Source organism: Psammomys obesus, unplaced genomic scaffold (assembly GCF_907164565.1).
Source record: "Psammomys obesus unplaced genomic scaffold, mPsaObe1.curated_primary_1811, whole genome shotgun sequence".
NCBI classification, from domain to species: domain Eukaryota; kingdom Metazoa; phylum Chordata; class Mammalia; order Rodentia; family Muridae; genus Psammomys; species Psammomys obesus.
In genome coordinates, this window is record NW_026593286.1 from 2,386,158 (window position 1) to 2,406,304 (window position 20,147).

General features: G+C 44.8%; 1 protein-coding gene across 1 annotated transcript in view; it reads left to right on the forward strand.

Moving 5' to 3' along the window:
• Positions 1-1,105: 1,105 nt before the first annotated feature.
• Ilkap (ILK associated serine/threonine phosphatase) overlaps positions 1,106-20,147 on the forward strand; it is a 25,459-nt gene continuing 6,417 nt past the window's right edge. The window contains exons 1-9 of the mRNA XM_055616516.1: positions 1,106-1,278; positions 10,043-10,108; positions 10,577-10,633; positions 12,729-12,848; positions 13,855-13,981; positions 16,622-16,728; positions 17,292-17,385; positions 18,525-18,612; positions 19,822-19,943. Of these exons, the coding sequence (XP_055472491.1) occupies positions 1,224-1,278; positions 10,043-10,108; positions 10,577-10,633; positions 12,729-12,848; positions 13,855-13,981; positions 16,622-16,728; positions 17,292-17,385; positions 18,525-18,612; positions 19,822-19,943 (836 nt within the window). The 5' untranslated portion in view covers positions 1,106-1,223. The remainder of the gene's footprint in view (positions 1,279-10,042; positions 10,109-10,576; positions 10,634-12,728; positions 12,849-13,854; positions 13,982-16,621; positions 16,729-17,291; positions 17,386-18,524; positions 18,613-19,821; positions 19,944-20,147) is intronic.

Here is a 20,147-nt window from a genome sequence, read left to right on the forward strand (position 1 = left end):
CCTAGCACTGAGGAGGTAAAGGCATTGTGAATTCAAGTCCAGTGTGGTCTACCCAGCAAGTTCTTGTCTCCACAAAAGATAATTCCATCAAATAACGCCAGATAGAAGTCGAGCCTCCAAATGAGGTAGAGATGGAGTAATGAATAGAGGAAAACCCAGAGAGATGTCCCTGTATACAAGGGAAAGACAGGCCAAGTGACAAACACTGCCAGAACTCATGTGGAATGATAAGTCTGTTTTCAGGAGTGGGAAGTCATCAGCAAGCTTAGCAAAAGCGGCTTTGGGTTGATGTCAAGTTGGGGTCGGCTGGGAAGGGTGTGAGAGGTGAGGACAGAAGACAAAGTGCTATTTCCAAATCTTACACCTGCCATGGAGGAGGTGGTTCTGTCTGAGAAGCGAAGACTTCAAACTGGCCTAGAGGTCTGCTGGGCTGGTCCACCTCTTACAGCCCGAGAACACCCGGAACACATTCACAGCGGAGGGAGCAGTGGTTCATGTGACCTGCTGCACCGAGAAGTTCACGCAGCACCGGCCATACAGGTAACGAGTGCTGGAAAGGACTGGTGCTATCTGAGCGTGTGGCCAGCTGAAGGAGGTGAGGCCTTTTGCGGGTTGTAGATCAGGAAAAGGAAGAGGAGGTAATATCACGACTGGCTCTTCTCCGAGACCAAGGAGCATACAGAGACAGACTTGTACTTGGTAAAACCTCAGCGTGTTTGGTGGCTGAAATGACGGATGTCTGGTCCTTCTGTAGCTTGGCCAGTGTTGGTGATTTCTCTGAAGTCTATCCCAGCGGCACCGCTGGGTGCCATCCTGCTCCGGGGCGGTCGGAGGCTACTTCGCCTGCTCCGTCGCACTGGGAACAGCCGACAGGTGCGAACTTTCCTCCCTCAGTCCTGCCTCGTCCAGGGTTCCGCTCCTGACGCCCCGGCCAGGAGACCACGCGGGGGCAAGGACCGCGGCCACGTATCGTGCGGGGCCAAAGGCCTGTCTGGAGGGCAGGCTGGGCGCCGCTTCCTCGCTTCGACTAGCGCGGGGCGCGGACGCCAGGCCAGAGCGCCCGTGCGCTTGCGCGGCGCACCCCCGCCCGGGCCGCGCGGGGCACTCTGGGGCGGCGGCTGCGCGGCGCGCGATTGGCAGGGTCGCGCGCGGTGACTGACGGCGCCGCCGCCGCCGCCGCCGCCCAGGGGAGCGCGGAGCCCCCGCGCCACCGCTCCGCCGCCATGGACCTGTTCGGGGATCTGCCGGAGCCCGAGCGCGCGCCGCGCCCGACTGCCGGTAAGCGGCGCGGGGGAGAGGGCGGCGCCGGGCCGCGGCCTCCGCCATCTTCGCGCCGTCGCCTCAGTCGGCCGCGCGGCCCCTGTCCCGGCCTCGCGTGGCCCGCGCGCGGAGCCCGGGCCGGAGGGTCGGCGCGCAGCGTCTGACCTGGCCACGGCGAGACTGCCGGCCGGGAGCTGGGGCCCGGGCCCACCCCGGCGAAGTTTGGACCCCCGCTGCCCCGGGGCTGCTCGCCCGCACGGCCGAGGCAGGGCGCCGTGGCCGGCCGGCCCGGGAGGCGTCTGCAGCCTGCGTTGGGGATCGTGTTTGGCAGGAATTGGAAAGTGCAGAGGACGCAGCCTTTGCCGTCGGAGCGTTCAGTTCCGATCGCAAATGCAGAGGTTACAAACCGTGGGAAGCGCCAAGCGGCCCGTGGAGCCGCACCTGAAGTCTAGTGAGAGAAGCGCGGGAGGAGGCGGCCTTTGAGTGAGGGCTTCCCGGGATGGAGGGACGGCTGGTTTTCAGGGATGCTAGAGAAGGAGACAATGTGTTCAAAAGGGGGAGGGTTCGGATCTCCAGTCTGGCGGCGCGGGGTGGGCTAGCATGGAGTGCTGGGGCTTGGGGTCGTCAGAAGGTATTGTCTGTCCTTTGCACGGCCTGTCCCGCCTCCAGACTTTATAGAGATGCTCTGTAGTATCTTTTTGCGGTTGCTCCTGGTAATGGCACCGTCACTTACTCCCACCGACCGCTTTGATGGTACAGGAGCTTCTAAATAACTAGGCTTGGAGCCTGTGAATTTGACTCAGTCATTCTTTTCCGCTAACCACCGTTACAGTTGTGAGTAAAGCCGGCTTTATACAGGCAGTCTTACGTCTGTCACTGGAGTATACCCCGTTTTCTGAGTGTGCTCAGTTTGGATTACCAGCTGTGCCTGGAGATCTGTCATCATTTGTAATCCCTATTGCTTTTTAACCAAAATTAATTTGGGTCTTCTCCGAGGTCAAGGCTCTCTTGACAGGACATAAAACCTTACAACTCCTTACTAAAACTTGGGACTTAGCCGATACAGTGCATAGGGCCCATCCTGCCTCTTTTTTCCCCCCTCCAAGTTTAGCTTTCAGCCCAGACTGACCTGTTTGCCTAGAGGCGGTGTGATGTTTAAAGTCCTAGCAGTACATTTAGAAACTGTTTCCTACTTGCCAGGAGGATGCAGACACTGTTACAATGTATTCTTGAAGTTTTAAAACAAAGACAGGCTTCCGGAATTTGTGGCTGACAGAAAGCTGAGGGCTAAATACTGAAGAGATTAGCAGAATTGGGATTCAAAGTTACTGTAGCAAACTGTTAAAACAGACTAAATGAGCCCCCCACCCCCAGCAACTCTAATCCTAGCACTCTATAGCGTCCTGGACAGGAGGACCTTAAATTCCAGGAGGGTCTAGACCACATAATGAGACTTTGTTTCAAAAAACAGCAACAATACCAACAAAATAGCTACTTAATACCCTAACAAGATGAAGTTTTGTTTTAATGTGTACAGGTGTTTTGCCTGCATGTATATCTGTGCCATCTGTGTGTGATACCTCCAGAGGCCTGCAAGGAAGTAGGATCCCTTGGAGCTGGAGTTACAGACAGTTGTGAGCTTCCATTTCTGTGCTGGGAATTGAACCTGGGTCCTCTGGAAGAGCAGCCACTCTTAACTGCTGAACCATCAGATGCTTTCAAAATTAATTCTATGATTTAAATTGTAAATCAGTGATACTGTGATGTAAAAATTAATTTGAATACCATACTGTTTACCTCCAGCTGGTGGTAGGGCCTGGGAGAATGAAGCATGCTGAGGTTTCATGTAGCAGAGCCAGCTTTATTCAGAGCATCGGTTTATTCTGAGGGTTAAGAATCACGTGAGTGAAGTGTACAATCGCAAGGACAAGCAGCACTTTGCAAAAAATGTATTTTTTTCATAGAGGCATATAAACATTTATTTGAATAACAGCAGCAAGCAATAATCAGCAATCTGAAATAACCTCACTCCTATCCACTACACCTGGGAGGAGCACAAAAAACACATTCCAAAAACAATTCTGTATTTTGAAGAAACCAAGGTCACAGGATTCTTGTTTTGTTTGTTTCCCAGAAGCGCTCATTTTCACAGGACTCCATCCTTGGACCGTGTTCTAATACCCTACTTTGTTTCTGTAAATCATGTTGGTTGCTAAGTAGTCAGAAGGGCGAGACTAAACTACATACTGACCCTCATACATGATGGATCGGCGTAATAAATTTTCCCAACTAGTAGAAAAAAAATCCAGTTATTTTCACATACCATATAGAAAGAGCTGTGTGGAAAGTGGTATGTGGCTGTGTGTTCACATCTGGCCTTGCACCCCCTTTCACCCTCAGGAACTATTGGCAGATGTGTGTTGGTGATGCTTCTGTTAAGTACTGTGCATGTGGCGGAACACATGGCCAGGCTGGAGTTAGGCTCTGCAGATGTTGGCTAGTAACGTCCGTGGGATCTGCACTGTAGCAGCAGTTTAAAGGAGGCGTTGAATGACTTTGTAGAAAGTGCTGAGTGTATGGAGGAAGGTGATGTACCACCCAGCACAACAGGCGTGTTTTCTTTAATTTTTTTCATCACATTTTATGTTCATACCCACAAGACTAATTTTTATGACCTGGAAAAAGAATGTAGAATGTATGTGCTATATACCTTCAGATGGTGTGCTAAATTATCAGATTTCACCCCAGGACTTAAAAAGATTTTGATAGTTGAGTACATTAATTTTAAAAAAGATGGAGCTTTTGCTAAAGGGAATTATATTTACTTATATCAGTAGTGGAACCACAAAATGCTGACAGATTGTTTGGTTTGGTCACTAGAGTGGTTTGCTTGTTAGCTCAGTACGTTCAAAACTGCTGGTCAGGCTGGAGCTAAAGAGCACACGGTAGAGCCCTTGCCTCGAATGTGGGAGGCCCTGAGTTTAGAACTGGGAACACCTGACAGTCGGCCTGGGGCTGTGGCTCGGTGCTAGAACACATATTTAGCATGAGAAGTGTTAAGTTCAGTCTCCAGCACCTCAGATAAAACTGATGTTTAATTGTCAAGGGCTGTTTGCTTGATAGAGTAACTTAAAAGCAGGTGTTTTAGGGACTGGTATGAAGACACATGTCTGTAATCTCAGCATTGGAGAGGTAGAGACAGGCATATCTCTGGAGTTGAGCTGCTGTCAGCCTAGTCACATTGGTAAGCTCCAGATTCAATAGGAGACCTGTCAAAAAATAAGATGGCAATTGAGGAGGACCCTGGCCTTCACACACACTCTACACACCCTACAGACTGTGCAGTACATAACCTCCATGGGTATTTCTTTTAAAAATACTGCAAATATAAACATAAAATAGAAGTTGAAATAGCAGAAGAAAACATACTACATCTAAAACTTAGTGTTTAAGAAAGAAAAAAATGCAAGTCACAGTTAAAGTGAATTGAAGAATTACAGTATATGTTTTGAAGGATTAATAAAGTAATACCTAATGATTGAAAGATTTACAGGATTAATAAAAAGACAACTCTGTAGTGTCCGTCTTTAACCCCAGCTCTTGGAATGCAGAGGCAGGCCGAGCTCTGAATTTAGGGCCCAACTGGGCTAGTCTATATAGCAAGTGCCAGGACAGTTAGGCTACATAGTAAGGTGCTGTCTTAATAGAGAGATGGAAAAGGGAATATGGGTAATGGGGAGGAGAAATGGGTGACACTAGCTGTGATTGGAAAGATGCACTGTTCGTTCTCTATTAGTGTTATGGATCAAAGTTGTACATTGTCTGGTGGTAGCTGACAGCTGTAGTTCACATACTTTGAATTTCTATTCAAAACAGTACAAAGTTTTGCTAATGAAAAGTTCCATAGTGTTTATGGCCTACATCTGTTCCTGACCTTTTTGTCTAAGCTCTAAGTTTATAACTTACAGTGTATTTTAAAGGATCCAGATGTGGGCATCTGTTTGAGCGTAGTGATATGAAAGATGAAGAAAGAGGTCATCACAAGCTTGGGGTTGTGCTCTAGGAGAACTGTTAGGGTATAAAGTGGTTTTTGTCAAGTCCAAGGCAGGTGCCCAGCAAGAGCCCACACTGGGAAATCAGCCAGCTGGATTTGGATCTTCCTTCTACTCCTCATTGGGCAGGTGTCTCAGCTTCCTTCTTTGTTGAGTAGTAACAGTACCTTACAGGATTGTTATAGTAATCAGTTGAGTTAAAGCATTTAGAGCCCTTAGTATAGTGCCTTACAGGCTGTGAGTGTTTCATTTTACAGCTCATTCTCAGTTGTGGCCGGTAAGGTGTGAGGGTACTCTCACTGTGTTTAATTGAAGTACCCCTGATAGTGTTCTCGGGTGAGAAAGAACAAACATACTGTTCTTTGGTGACAGTGTTGTTTGAACTGAGTGAATGGGCTGGCATGAAGCAGGAAATCTGCTGTGAGTGCCTGTAAGAACTGAAAACACATGTGTTACCTGTGAAAAGGTGACTTTTTTATTGGGTAATGGTAGTGGAAAGACGGTGCTTAGATAAGAAGGGTTGGTTGTTCAGGTGGCCTCTGCTGTAATGTAGACAACCCTCTCCTAAGAGGCCTGGCCTGCTAATGTGCTGGCCACTGCATGAGGTGTGCTCGCCCTAGATTGTTTCATCTTTCCAAGGTTTATTTTAAGTATATGGGTATTTTGCCTGTATGTGTATGTACCATATATGTGTCTGGTGACCCCAGAGGTCACAGGATGGTGTTGGATCTCCTGGAACTGGAGTATGGATTGTTGTGAGCCACCATTTATTTGCTTAATTGAACCCAGGTTCTCTGCAAGAGCAAGTACTCTAATTGCTGAGTCATCTTATCATCCCCTAACCCAATACAGTTCTAAGTGTCGGGGGAATGGCATTTTGATTGTTAGAGCTCATAGAAAATTAGGGGAATTAATACATAAAGTAAGTACTCTTTAGTGTTTGGCTTCTTAGAATAGAGTTAGCTTTCTGTATCTGTGGATTCCATACTTGTGGATTCAGTGTACCACAAATTGAAACTTTTTAAAAAGATTTATTTATTATGTATATAGTGTTTTGTCTGCGTGTACACCTGCATGCCAGAGGAGGGCACCAGATCTCATGGTTGGGAGCCACCATGTGGGAATTGAACTCAGGACCTCTGGAAGAACAGTCAGTGCTCTTAACCTCTGAGCCATCTCTTCCGCCCAAGTTGAAACATTTTAAAAGCTGCAGTGAACATATGCAGACCCGTTTCTAGTTATCCTTGCTTAAATGATACAATCTAGGAGCAGTGTTGGGCACAGATATTCTAGCGACAGCGTGAAGTGTACAGGACGATGTTGGTGGATTGTTTGGGTGAGATGACATTTATCTAAGACAGCGATTATCCCTGGATTTGGGTATTGGAGTGGTCCCAAAAGCAGTCCTTCACGGACCCAGAAGGGCAGCTGGGCAGCTTTGCCTCCTGCTTCCATACATTTGTGTCTCTTGAGAAAAGTGAAGGCACTTGTGGTTCCTCAGCTTGCTGGAGGTAATCTTGAGGATTAGAGCATATCTTCTCATTTGTAATCCAGGAAAAAGAGATTTTGCTAGCTGTAAGGGTTTCATATGTATTTAAGTACTTCTGACCTAAATATCCCCAAGACATTCCTTTCCTTAGAATTGATAAATTCTACTTTTTGTTTTAAAAGAGGAGAATTGGGCTAAGGAGATAGCCTGGTGGGTAGAACTTGGACCTAAGTATGAAGATGAGTTCAGTCCCTCCTGCCTATGTAAATGTGGGGTGAGCATGATGGTCTACCTGTAATTTCAACACTGGGAAGGCAGAGATGGCTATTTGAAGCAAACTGGCTAGCTGGCTGAGCTGAATGAGCAGGCTCTAGGTGCAAAAGACCATGCCTCAATATATAATGTGGAGAGAGACCAAGTAAAACAGCCAGTGCCTACTGCTGTCCTCCATCTACATATGGCAGTTAAGCATACACACACTCAAATGTAGATACACATCTACACCACAAAGGGTAAAAAGGAAACTTGATACCCAGCTCGCCTCTATATGGAGAGCAAGTCATGATAACAGATAAATAATGCAGAATACATTCATTTATGTGAACTGACCTAAATGAGAGTATTTTAAAGAAACAAGCAGTAGAACAAGGTCGGAGTGTTAGGTCTGTGGGATTTAGAAACTGAACTCAGATCCTCTACAAAAGCACCAGAGGAGGTAATTGTGCTGTATAGTGGTCAATACCCAGCCATACATTCTAAGAACCTATGTAGATGCCCAGAACTCAACGTTCATCCCTGTACATGTGCATTGTGATTAAGCTGAATTTTAAAATTAAGTGCAGGAAGATTGACAGTAACTAATAATAAAATAATTGGGCTGGAGAGATGGCTCAGAGGGTTAAGAACACTGGCTGTTCTTTCAAAGATCCTGAGTTCAATTCCCAGCAACTACGTGGTAGCTCATAACTGTCTTTAATGAGATCTGGTACCCTATTCTGGCTTCCAGGCACACAGGCAGAAAAATATAGAATATATTTTATATTTATATAAATAAATAAAAATATAAAATAATCATAATATATCATAATAGGTCTGTGTTTTGGGGACTTAAGAGATTGCCTCAGTGGCTGAGAATACTTGCTCTTGCAGAGGACACAGGTTTCATCCCCAGCACCCAAGTGGTAGCTTGCAGCCATCTACTGCTCCAGTCCCAGAGGTTTGAAGGCCTTCTTTTGATGTCTGGGTACAAGGCATGCACATGGCAAAATCTTGTACATATAAAATTAAATAAATGTAAAAATTTTTTTTAAACTGTGTGCTTTGGGGACATTCTTAAGTAAAATAAAAGTTGCTGGAACATAGATGGCGCGATTCTGTGGCAGTCACTCTGATAGCCGAAATGGCTACTAACAACTTCTGAGTGATTAAATACCAGCAACCTGGCACTTAAGCCCACACACACCCATGAGAGCAAGAATGTCCTAAAGAGATAAACAGGGGGTTGAGGGGAGCACAAGGTTTCATTGTGCTATTTAGAATAGTGTGCAGTTGAAAATGAGCTATTTTGGTAGTTTCCCGTTTAATACAATTGGGCTGTCACTGATACTGAGTAACTGAATCTGGAAAGTGTAGGCAAGGGCTCTGCTTACCACATTCTATCAGGATGTTTTTCTTCAGATTGTCAGTTCATATGTTTAATAGTTTAAGTAGAATTTTGGAAAACTTTTAAAGCTGAGGAGTAAGGAATAATGAGTACATTTTATGTGAAAAATAATAATGGGACATAAGACATTTAAAATTTTAATCTTCAGATTTTTAAATTTAAAAGAAAGAAAAGAAACATTATTATTATTATTTTTTTTTTTGAGGCCTGTCCATCATCAGCTGTCTGTGTTCTCCATTGCCTTTCATTGCTGGTGACACCAAGTTATGACAGATTCTCTCCAGTTGCAGAAATCACCAAAATAGCATTCAGTAGTTCCCGAGGGCCTTTGAAGGCTCCCTGCACTTCTCTCAGCTCTGTCTGGAGCTACAAAGTCATCTTGTCTCTTTCAGTGATTCTCTTTCAAGGGGAGATTTTAGGAACAAGGGTACATTGTGTGTGGTTGGTGGTCGAGCACACACCTAGAATGCATTCCATACTGAGCACTGGGGAAAAAAGAGGAAAAGGGGAAGGAGAGTCAGCAACAGTGGCACATGCACACCGTTGACCTCAGCACTCAGGAGGATCTCTGTGAGTTTGAGGTCAGCTTGTTCTGAATTGTGAGTTTCAGGCCAGGGCTATAGAGTAAGATCCTCTTCCCCTGCCCCATCCTCCCAACCCCCAAAAAAGAAAAAAACAAAAGGCCAATTTTTAAAAATGTTGGTACCTGCTATGATGTCATTTCATTGTTTTTATGTTGACTGACCATTTGAAAGAGAGGCCCTTCTGTTGTAAATTAAAAAAAAAATAGTGTTGAGCCATATAATGTTTATTATTAACCCTAAGATTATCACACAGGGTTATTTTAACCCACTATCACAAATAATAAGACACAGACACCTGTTAGGTTTTAATTGCCTTGTTTACCTTGCGCCAGGCAGGTATTTCACTTACACTGTCTCAGTAACCTCACCAGCCATCTCCTAGCTGCTCCTAGCTTAATCCTCATCATCTGAACTATCTTCCATCCATAAGCCCATGGTACTTGCTTGTATTCTTCATCTGGGCCTTTTCATGCCATTCCTTTCACATCCCAGTCCACAGGGTTTATGGTTTCTTCTCCACACTAACCTGTCATGGAGTCCTTCTTCCTTTCTTCATCCATCCCTTTCCCATTATTCTCTTGAACCTGAAGCCTGGGAACCTTAGCCACTCCTATCCCAATCTGCCCTACTCAGGTATAGACTGTTTAATCAACCAACCAGGTATAATGACTTAAGCCTGTTTACACAAGGATAGGGACAAGAAGGGACAAGATCTTGGGGGCCAGTAATTAACATTAGAATACAAAAAACAAACAAACAAAACAAAACATTAGAATATATAGCACCAGGCCAAACCCCAACACCCTTCCACAGTGAATAGCTCTCCCAAAGAGATTAAAAAAATAAATCAATAAAATAAAAGTCTGTTTAACAGAGAGGATAAAATTTAACTCATAGCAACTATCTCAGAGCCGGGGAGGGCACAGGTATATTCTTTGTAGAACTCAGTGCCTGGTGATCATCTCTGTAAAAACACACGGGTCTTCTGTTTTAGGGAAGGAAGCACCGGAAGGACCCGTGCTCTTTGAGGACCTGCCCCCGGCCAGCAGTGCTGACTCAGGTACAGTCTTCAGGCTTTCCCAGGTGTGTGTCAACGTCTACTCATCCTGGGATTGTAGTTGTCTCAATCTTTCTCCCTTTCCCCCATTTTTAACACACAGATGTTTTAGGTGTTGGCTGTCTTTAAGTTTTGAACCCATGGCCTCAGGTAAGGCAGAAAGACCTGCAGTAGCTAGCCCTGAGAAGTGCTGCGTAAACACACAAGCCGTTTTCTCTGGTTCGATTCCGTATTTTACTAGTTGAAGTAAAATTCAGCTCTTTTAAGGCAGAATTTCTATTTCCTTTGAAATCATAGGACTTTAAAATACGTTCCGGATATATTATTCCCTGCAGAATGAGTTGCACTGGATTGACACAAGTTTTGAGTTTGTCTTGATGACCTGTTGCATAGGTGTCCTGGTGGGATGGATTCTTAAACTGAAGTCTGGTTATTCATTTTGGACTCAATCTGGGTTCTTCTGTGTTTCAGGATCTGGGGGACCTTTACTTTTTGATGATCTCCCGCCTGCCGGCAGTGGCGATCCAGGTAGGCAAACAGATTCCAGAATGTGGGTGGAGATAATTCTTACTGTGTTACTACACTAACTGTATGCACAGGGTTTAGCAGGATTTTGGATGATATTAAATTAAATAGGCACCCTCAGGTGGGAGCAGAGGTGAGAGACCCCAGTGCTCTATCACCATGTTGTTTCTTGTCCTTAACTTTGCCTGCACCTGCTAGGCTGACTTTTAAGAATTAAGATGTAGGCACAGGGGCATCTGCCTGTAAGTTCAGCATTCAGACGGCTAAAGCAGAAGGAGCTTGAGTCCCAGACTAGTCTGGGCAACATAGCAAAACCCTGTCTCAAAATAATAATAATAGTGACAATCATTCAAAAAATCAGAAATTCACTCTGATACCAACTTCTGATATCTGAACTTTGATACCAACTTTTAATTTTTTTTCAGTCTTTCACTCTAGTCTTTCTCCTGTTCCCCAGACACAGCTATGTGACAGTGTTCTGTTCTTTTTGTGTCCTGTTAGAGAGAAAGGAAGAATGAGGGGTGCGCTGTTACGTTACAGCTGCAGAATGGTTACTCCATCTAGCAGAGAGCCTCTGTCTTGGAGTTGTTCTATAGGGACTGGGGAGAAGCTGCTGGTAGTCCTGATTTGATGGCCAGAAATTCCATTTGTCCAGAGCTCTGTTACACAGAGAAACCCTGTCTCAAAAAAAAAAAAAAAAAAAAAAAAGTTCCATTTGTTGCCCAGTAGAAAGAACATTTGCTACTTTTCCAAATTTTTTTTTTTTTTTTTTAAATATCCCTGTGAAGTCAGTAGGACCACTTAGAAAAAGCATTTAATTGTCTTCTGTAAAAGTCCTAAGGGGTTCAGGGCTGGGGACTCATATCAAAAATTTGAGCATGCTCATATCATGAGTTAGCCTTGAAAACTTTCCAAATAAAGTCAGTGCTCTTAATTAGATGAGGGTTAATATGCAAAGCAAGTATTTTTATAGATTTAACTTTAAAATGACTTAGCCTGGCTACTTAGTTATTCGTGGGATGGAAACCAGTAAAGACTGGAAGACTTACACAGCACTGTTGACTGACATAGGTAATCTGGTAACCAGTATTTTTGGATTTCATGGAAGAGTGCTCATTCTTCCCAAGCGGGCAGGAACCATTTATGAGTGGAGCCTATGTTAGTGTGTGAGATAAGTCCTAGTGAAGAGTGTCCGCTCTGCAGACCACGTCCTGTGGTGTGCTGGAGTCACCTAGCGGTCACTAGTAGCAATGGACTCTGTCTGTTCTGAGGTTAGAAAGGATACAGATGCTGATGGAGAGACATTGAGGAGACTTGTAAACACCCATGGCATTTTCTCATTAAGTTGCTCTTTTTTATGCAGGTGTCATGCATTTTATAATACCATTGTGGAAATACACCCTTTTTCAGGTAGCTGAGTCTTAGCGTAGAACTTTTTCTTTTTGCTAATGAGTAGGTTGAATGAATGGCTGCAGAAAACACTTGTGGACATTTGACGTTAACAGGCACCACAACAGATAGATGGTTTATGTGTCTTGTCCCTATTGATGTTCACACAGTCCCTGAAGATGGTAGACTCTCACCATGTTATGGCTGGAGAAACTGCCTGGAAGATTAAAAACTGCAGCTAGATTTTACACATCCCAAACACAGGACTGCTGGGACAGTTAGGTATGCTTGAGTGCAGACGTAGGGACAGCTCCAGCAGCACTACTTCATTTGAGCCTTTTAGGATCTTGTTACTTGTTTGGACTCGTTCAGAACACATGAGTTTTCTGCAGCTTTTGGAAATTTCCCTGTTGGTCACTCAGGGTCTGTGGATGTAGCACATCATGAATTTGCTGCAGGCTAAAAGTTTAAGTTTGTATACAAAGTTCTGCTACTGAGAAATCTCCTGAACAGAGACTGTCAGGTTCTTGATTCTGCCTGGTTGTTGCCCTGTCTTCTACCTTCCCAGCTAGAAGTTCTAGCCCTGGGCACTGTATGTCCTGGCCTAAAATGCCTTCATGTCTCTGGGCTAGACTGGATGGAGTCTGGTCTGCTGGCCACTCATTCTGCAGTCTACAGCTACTTCTGTCTGGTTTTACTTTGTTTCTAGGTTCTCTTGCCACAACAGTTTCCCAGGTGGTGAAGAATGAAGGGAAAGGAGCAAAGAGGAAAACCTCTGAGGAAGAGAAGAATGGCGGTGAAGAGCTTGTGGAAAAGAAAGTTTGTAAAGGTTTTCAGACAGTTTGAAAACAAATGTATTAGATTACATATCTTAAACATCCCAGAGCAAAACCAGTCTCAGCTTCCTAACTGTAGTACTTCTTAGAGCCAAGTGGTGGGCTTAGCCCCCTTTTGCAAATCACTTCTAAGACTGCCTTTGCTTTTCATGTGCTTGCCTGACCTGACAGGAAACCACATTGTTCTCAGTGTTGAGAAGGACCTATCTTCTTTCTTAGTTCTCTTCAGAAATGACTAGCTTTTGACTATCCATTCTTTCTGACTACCAGTCTTTAAAAACTCTTGATTAGCTTTGACTAAGAGAAATGGCGTAGAGTTCACTTCTGTACTGACTAAGAGAAATGGCTGTAGAGTTCACTTCCTGATTGCTCTGTCTTTGCCACAAATAATCGCTGCTGAGAGCTGTGATGGTGATGCGGCAGTGCTGCTGGGACATGGCCACAGGCATCTCGTCTGGAGGTGCTGCAGGTGTCAGCAGAGGACGTAGTCTAGCCAGCCTCTAAGTTTGACATCACTCTGTGCTGCAGCACACTCCCTGCTCCTTCGCTTCCTCAGCTGGAATCAAAGGGATTGTGACCACCGTTGGCAGCCTGGAGCATGCAGATACATGCTTTCGGGGTCTCCAGCAGGGTATCAATTCGAATTTTCTTAGAAATGGGAGTTTTTCTGTCACCAGACCAAATTCACACTGAGGCCTTTCTTCCTCTAGTCCTTAGTCCACCTCTGCATGAAGCAGCACTTCTCTGACTCTCACCTGCTTAGGCGGAGCTCTTCTGCGCTCGCCACTGACCTCACATGTCGTGTCTGTCACAGCTCCAAACTTTCAGAACCCTGATTGGCTACAGACTTGTAACTAGGGAGACGCTTTGGGGGGAGTGCTTACTTGCACCACTGATGATGCTGAGGAAGGCGCCATAGTACCTCTTATTTGCTCTGGGACTAGGGCTTCTAGAGAATAAGGCACAGTTTTGTATTGGCTTTTTGTTTTCTTTCCTCAGCCTCTTCGGTGATCTTTGGTCTGAAAGGCTATGTGGCAGAGCGGAAGGGTGAGAGGGAAGAGATGCAGGACGCCCATGTCATCCTGAATGATATCACTCAGGAGTGTAATCCTCCATCCTCCCTCATGTGAGTGCTTACATTCCAGCGAGCCTGGTTGATGTTTGTTTCTCCTCTGTTCTACTGCGCTTTGGACTGTGTGAAGGTGCTTCTCCAAGAAAGACTGATGTGATGGGTGGCCTGCTTTTTGCATCAGTGGATCTTAGATGTCAGAATATTTTTGAGATATTTGTTGGCATCTGAGGATATTTTTTGTTGTCACTGTAGAGCAACCAGTGGCTATTGGTATTTGGTGAGTAGAGATCAGAATATTACATTGCTAAACATGGGACTGCTCCTCAACAAAGATCTGGCCAGCCTGACATTTCAGTAAGGCTGTACCTGAGTCCTGCCAAGTATGAAGTGCCTCCCTGCTGTGGACTTCATGGTGTTGTCCTCTCACAGTGACTGGCCATCTCTGGCCGAGTGCTCTGTGTCCTAAAGAATGGATGGACTGGAAGTCACTGAGTAAGCTCTGCAGGAGTGTGGGTGTCGTCCTATCCTGAATTCCCAGCACTCAGTATAGCTCTGGCAGGCCTTGAACTACAAACCGAGGCTCTGCCGCTAAAACAAGAACAAAGCACACCCAGCAGAGCGATGGCCAGGGCCAGGCTGTGAAGATAAGTTCCCCGAAGACCAAGTCAGGATGGCCCGGGAGAAAGAAAGCAGTGCTCTCTTGGAACTCAAGTTTTTGATCAATTCTCAGATCCAGAAAAAACAAGCAGACAGCAGCATATTACACGACTACTAACATTCTGTTATATACATAGTATTGGGTATTGAATAATTGCCTAATTACATATTTTGTCTGTAATTTCTATAATCAAGAATTACATAACGTGCATACTATGGTTTTCCCTGGTACTAGTTATTCATTAACATAAAGTGTGCTAACACCTGTTCTCTAGCTCATCATTGTGGCTGCTGCAGAGCGAGTGATCATGACAGAGAGAACATAGTGGTTTCAGAGTCAGGAAAGGACCTCGGCAAAGTGCCTGTTCCCAGAGATAATACACAATGACAGGTTCCAAGTTGTAAGCCAGATGAGGCTTGTTTTCTCGTGGCTCACGATGTCTTAACGTTGCAAAGGAATTTTTAAAAATGTGTGAAAGAAAAGTTGATCTTAACACTAAATGTCATTTCTCATAGACAGTTTTCTTTCTGATATAGTTTTTAAAATTAAATATGATTATTTAAATCATTAAATTGTAATTATAGTTTTTAATTTATTAATGAATTGTTTTTTATTATTGTGTATGTTTATGATGCAGGTAGAGGGTTACACACATGACATGGTGCCTGCAGAGTTGTCAGTAGACAACTTTGAGTGAGCCATTTAGTTGGCCCTGAAGTGGGCTTTATTTTTTGGAGACATGGTAGCACTGTGTAACATTGGCTAGCTCAATATGTAGACCAGGCTGCACTTGAACTCACAGAGATCTACCTGACTCTACCGTCCAAGTGCTGTGATTAAAGAAGTATGCTACCACACTTGGCTCTGATGTTTTGCTTTTTATGGCTTTTACCATGGATGTGGGTTTTGTGACAAAAGTTGAATAGGAAATAGGACTAAAACTATCACCATAAGCTTTGAAGTTAGATATTAAGTAAGAATACTGGAACTTCTCCCTTGTTCTTATAGACGTTTTTGACAAGAGGTTTGGATGAGTAACTTTTTCATTTATTGAAGTCTGATTTAAATGGAATAAAAGTTCTGAATTCTAATTTTACTGTTTAAAAAATTATACATATTAGCTATACATTTTTATTTATTTATATGTGTAAGTGTTTGCCTTCATGTATGCATATGTACCACTATCTGACCAATGTCCACAGAGGCCAGAAGAGGGCCTTGAATCCCCTGGAACTGGAGTTATGGATGGTTTGTGAACCACCATGTGGTGCTAGGAACTGAACCTGAGTCTTCTGCAAGAGCCACAAGTGCCCTTAACTGCTGAGCCATCTCATTTGGAAACAAATGGGGTTTGTTTGTTGTGTCTTAAGATAGGGGCTTGGTCTTTAGGCCAGGCTGTTCTTGGAACTCACAGTACAACCCAGGCTGGCTTCAGACTCTTAGCAGTTCTCCTGTTCCAGCCTCCTGTGTTCTGGGATTACAGGTGTGAGCTATATACTGAACTCAAATTTGAGGTTCTAACAATTAAAATGGATGAAAGTTACTTAAATATTTATCTCTTAAACATTACTACCTTTTCCCTCCTTTGCATGTCAGTATGACTGGTATCTCAACAGTGTTCTTTTTAAAAGAAAATAATTTATTTTTATTTTATGTGTATTGGTGTTTTCCCTGCATGTATGTCAGTGGGAGGGTGTCAAATCTTGCAGTTACGGACAGCTGTGAGCTGCCATGGGTGCTCGGAGTTGAACCCTCTTCCTCTGGAAGCACAGTTAGTACTCTAACTGCTGAGCCATCTCTCCAGCCCGTGACTTGCTTTATCTTGATGTTCGTTTGCTTAAGATAAGATTCAGAGTTTTAATGAAGCTGGGTGTGGTGATACTTGCATGTAATAGCAGGGGTGCAGCAGTCAGTAACTGGAGGTCAGACTGGGAGGCCAGACAGAGCCTCCTCTGAAAACTAAGTAGAGCAAGCTTCAGTGAAGAGGTGTGCTCATTGCTTCAAGGATGTAATTGATTTTTAATTCGCTCTTTCAGTACTCGCGTTTCATACTTCGCCGTTTTTGATGGACATGGAGGAATTCGCGCCTCGAAATTTGCTGCACAGAATTTGCACCAGAACTTAATCAGGAAATTTCCTAAAGGTGAGACTGAGAACTGAGTGTGTGAATATTTGACTTCCCTACTCTTTGCATGGCTAAGTCTGTCAGATTGTTTTGCTTTGGCAAAAGTCATTGATGGGCCTGGGGATATAGTACAGTGGGTAGTTTACTTGCATAGCGGGCATGAGGCCCTAGATTCAATTCTTGGGACTACTTATATTGTGCGTTGTGGTTCATGAGGCAGGAAATCAGAAGTTAAGGGTCATTCTCAGCCACATGGTAAGTTTGAAGCCAGCTATATGAGACCGTCTCAAAAACAAACAAACAAACAAGTCTTTTGCTGATAAAGGAGTGTAAGGGTCAGAAGTAAGGGGCTGTGTGGATAGAGCGTATTAATTCTTGTCAGGTGTTAGGGATGTGCTTAGTGTCTTTCTGCCTCTACCCTGGGGAAGCCAATACAACAGAATTTCCAGGTGAGGAACAGACAGATGGTTAGTAAGGAGATGCTTAGAAAAAAGTTCCTATGTGACAGTGACCAATGGAACCACAAAAGGCAGCAGTCTTCCCCTCCTGAGAGGTTACTCTGTTTGACCATTCTCTGCCAGGAGATGTAATCAGTGTGGAGAAAACTGTGAAGAGATGCCTGCTAGATACTTTCAAGCACACAGATGAAGAGTTCCTGAAACAGGCTTCAAGCCAGTGAGTATAACTCCATGTAGAATGCTAAGTGGCTGGTGTTTCCTAAACACCTTTCAGGTCTTATGATACTATTTGGCACAATGCTTTCTGTCTCAGAAGTACCCAGCACCATGAAAGCTCTTCAGACTGTTAACCCAAAAGGATGTGGGACCAGTGAGATGATCAAGATTTGCCATTAATTCTCATGATATGAATCAGTCCCTGAAACCCATATGGTAAAAGAAGATGCTCTCTCAAAAGTTGGCCTGCCCTCCACACACATGCACATCCACACACCATGCACACACATACAATAATAATAATTTTTAAGTAAATGAAAGAAAAATAAAAACTGCATTTAAAAAAATTGATGTTGGAGCTACAGAGATGGTTCAGTGGTTAAGAGCACTGGTTGCTCTTCCAGAGGACCCAGGTTCAGTTTCCAGCAGCACCATGGTGGCTCAAAGCTGTCCAGCTCCATTCCCAAGGGATCTAATGCCCTCTTTCAGTCCCCAGGGCACCAGGTGCGCTTGCATACAGGTAGGCAGGACACTTGTGCACATCAGATAAAAATCAGTCTTAAAAAGCAATAGTTGTCTGCTGTTTGTTTTTGAGTTTGAGAGAGGATTTCACTGTGTATCCCTGGCTGGCCTGGAACTCAAGAGTGCTGCCTGCCTCTGCCTCTGGAGCACTAGAATCAAAGGTGTGCATGGCTCCAAGACCACAGTAAAGAGTTTTGTTTTATCTTACTGTGCCGGACTTCAGGCACAGCGTCAGGCAACCCAGTTAGTTCATCCCTGTGACTCGAGTAGCATATCATGGTGGGAGTGAGTACCAGATACTCAAGGACAGAGAAAATGGGCTGGAGCCCCGCAGTCCTCTTCAAGGGCACACCTGCATTAAGATCCCACAACTTCCTTGGAGGGAAGTGTGATGGTGACCTAAGACCTATCAGGAGGCCCCTCCTAGAGGTCCGCAGTACTTTCTCTTAGTGTCACCATGAGATCCCAACCTTTTGGGGACACTACCCATATTCAGACTATGATGTAGCTTAAAAGATACAGTCTGTTTTAGCCCGGCAGTCTTGCTGCTTGCCTCTACAAGTTAGTCTCTAGGCACTCGCCAGTAGTGGTGACTGCGTTTCTGATGTGTTTCCCCAGGAAGCCTGCCTGGAAAGACGGGTCCACTGCCACGTGTGTCCTGGCTGTGGACAACATCCTGTATATCGCCAACCTCGGAGATAGTCGGGTATGTGGCTCTGAGCCACCTGCTTAGGCGACAGCATGTCTCAAGGAGAGGACGTCAGCAAATTAAAGTGTTGGTGGCTGCCTGGGCCTTCTAGTGGGGTTGCTACAAGTGTGCTCTTGGGAAGGAATCACATCTGAGCTACAGGCAGTCTGTTCTCCCAGAGGACCCTAACCTGTCTGTTTTAATACCCAGATCCTTTCTCCCCAAGGTTTTTTGTTTTGTTTTATTTTGTTTTGTTTTGTTTTGTTTTTTTGTATGCATACTCTTAAGTGATGCTATCATCTGGAATGAAATCAGTGCACAAGTGGCTTGGATCCTTGTTTTTCTGACCTTTGTTGGCATTGAATGAAAGTATTCACTCTGCCTTTCCAAGGCATTGTGGCTGCAGAGGAGCTTGAACACTGTGAAAGGAAAGTACAAGGCCCAGTGCATCTGTAGAGCCTAGGGCAAGTCCAGGTTCTGTAGGAAAAGGCCTCATGGTCAGTGGCATGCTGCTTTTCCATCCAGCTCTGGACCTTTCAGCTGTCAGTGATCACTCACACTTAAACGGCCTCTACATCCCTTCTTCTCTGGTGCTTAGGTCTGGGTACTCACCACTAGGAGCGTACCTGTGAACTGCAGGCGACCGCCTGTCCTCATAGAGTTTATGTTTTTGGGAACCTCTGTAGACTAGTTTCAGTATATAAGTATTTAGAACAAGTGGCTCCAACCAGAACAGGAGAAAAATTCTTCAGACCCAGACCCAGTCTGAACCTTGGTTCCTTGTGTGACTTTAGGCACATTTCTCCTGTGCTTCAGCGTCCTCTGAAGTGGACACAGTAACCATGGTCATGGGAGCATACACAGGGGAGCAGGGTTTGCTCTTGCTCATATCCTCACCTCCATAGATAAACTCACAGACTTCTGAGTTTGACCGTGTTATTTGTCAAATGCCTCCCTTCCTTGTCACTGATGTGATTGACAGTGGCCATTTGAGTGATTGACTATGGGCAACCAGCAAGGCTATGCCAGAACTAACACCAAAACTAGGGATTTCTTATCCTGAGTGTGAGAACAACTTTTCTATTTGCTGTTTCATTGATGTTGGATTCTCTGAACTTCCGTATGTCAGCAGGCAGCTGAATGTGAAGTCATTGTGAGTCTCTCCCTTCAACTGATACCTAGATGCTGCTCACTGAATTTCGTAGCTTGTGATCTCTGTCTTCCCAGGCAATCCTGTGTCGATATAATGAGGAAAGTCAGAAACATGCAGCCTTAAGTCTCAGCAAAGAGCACAACCCAACTCAGTATGAAGAGCGCATGAGGATACAGAAGGCCGGAGGGAATGTCAGGTATCCAGGGATTTATGGGAGCCCCAGGAACTGAGGCTTCCACACACTTGAGGATTAAATGTGTGTGGTACACAGAAGTCAGCAGAGTGAGGCCCACTCTCAGGTCTGGCAGTGCACATGGATAACTTGTAGTTAGTTCACTTGTGTCTCTTAGGGGGAGTGAGTGAGTGAGTGAGTGAGTGAGTGAGTGAGTGAGTGAGTGAG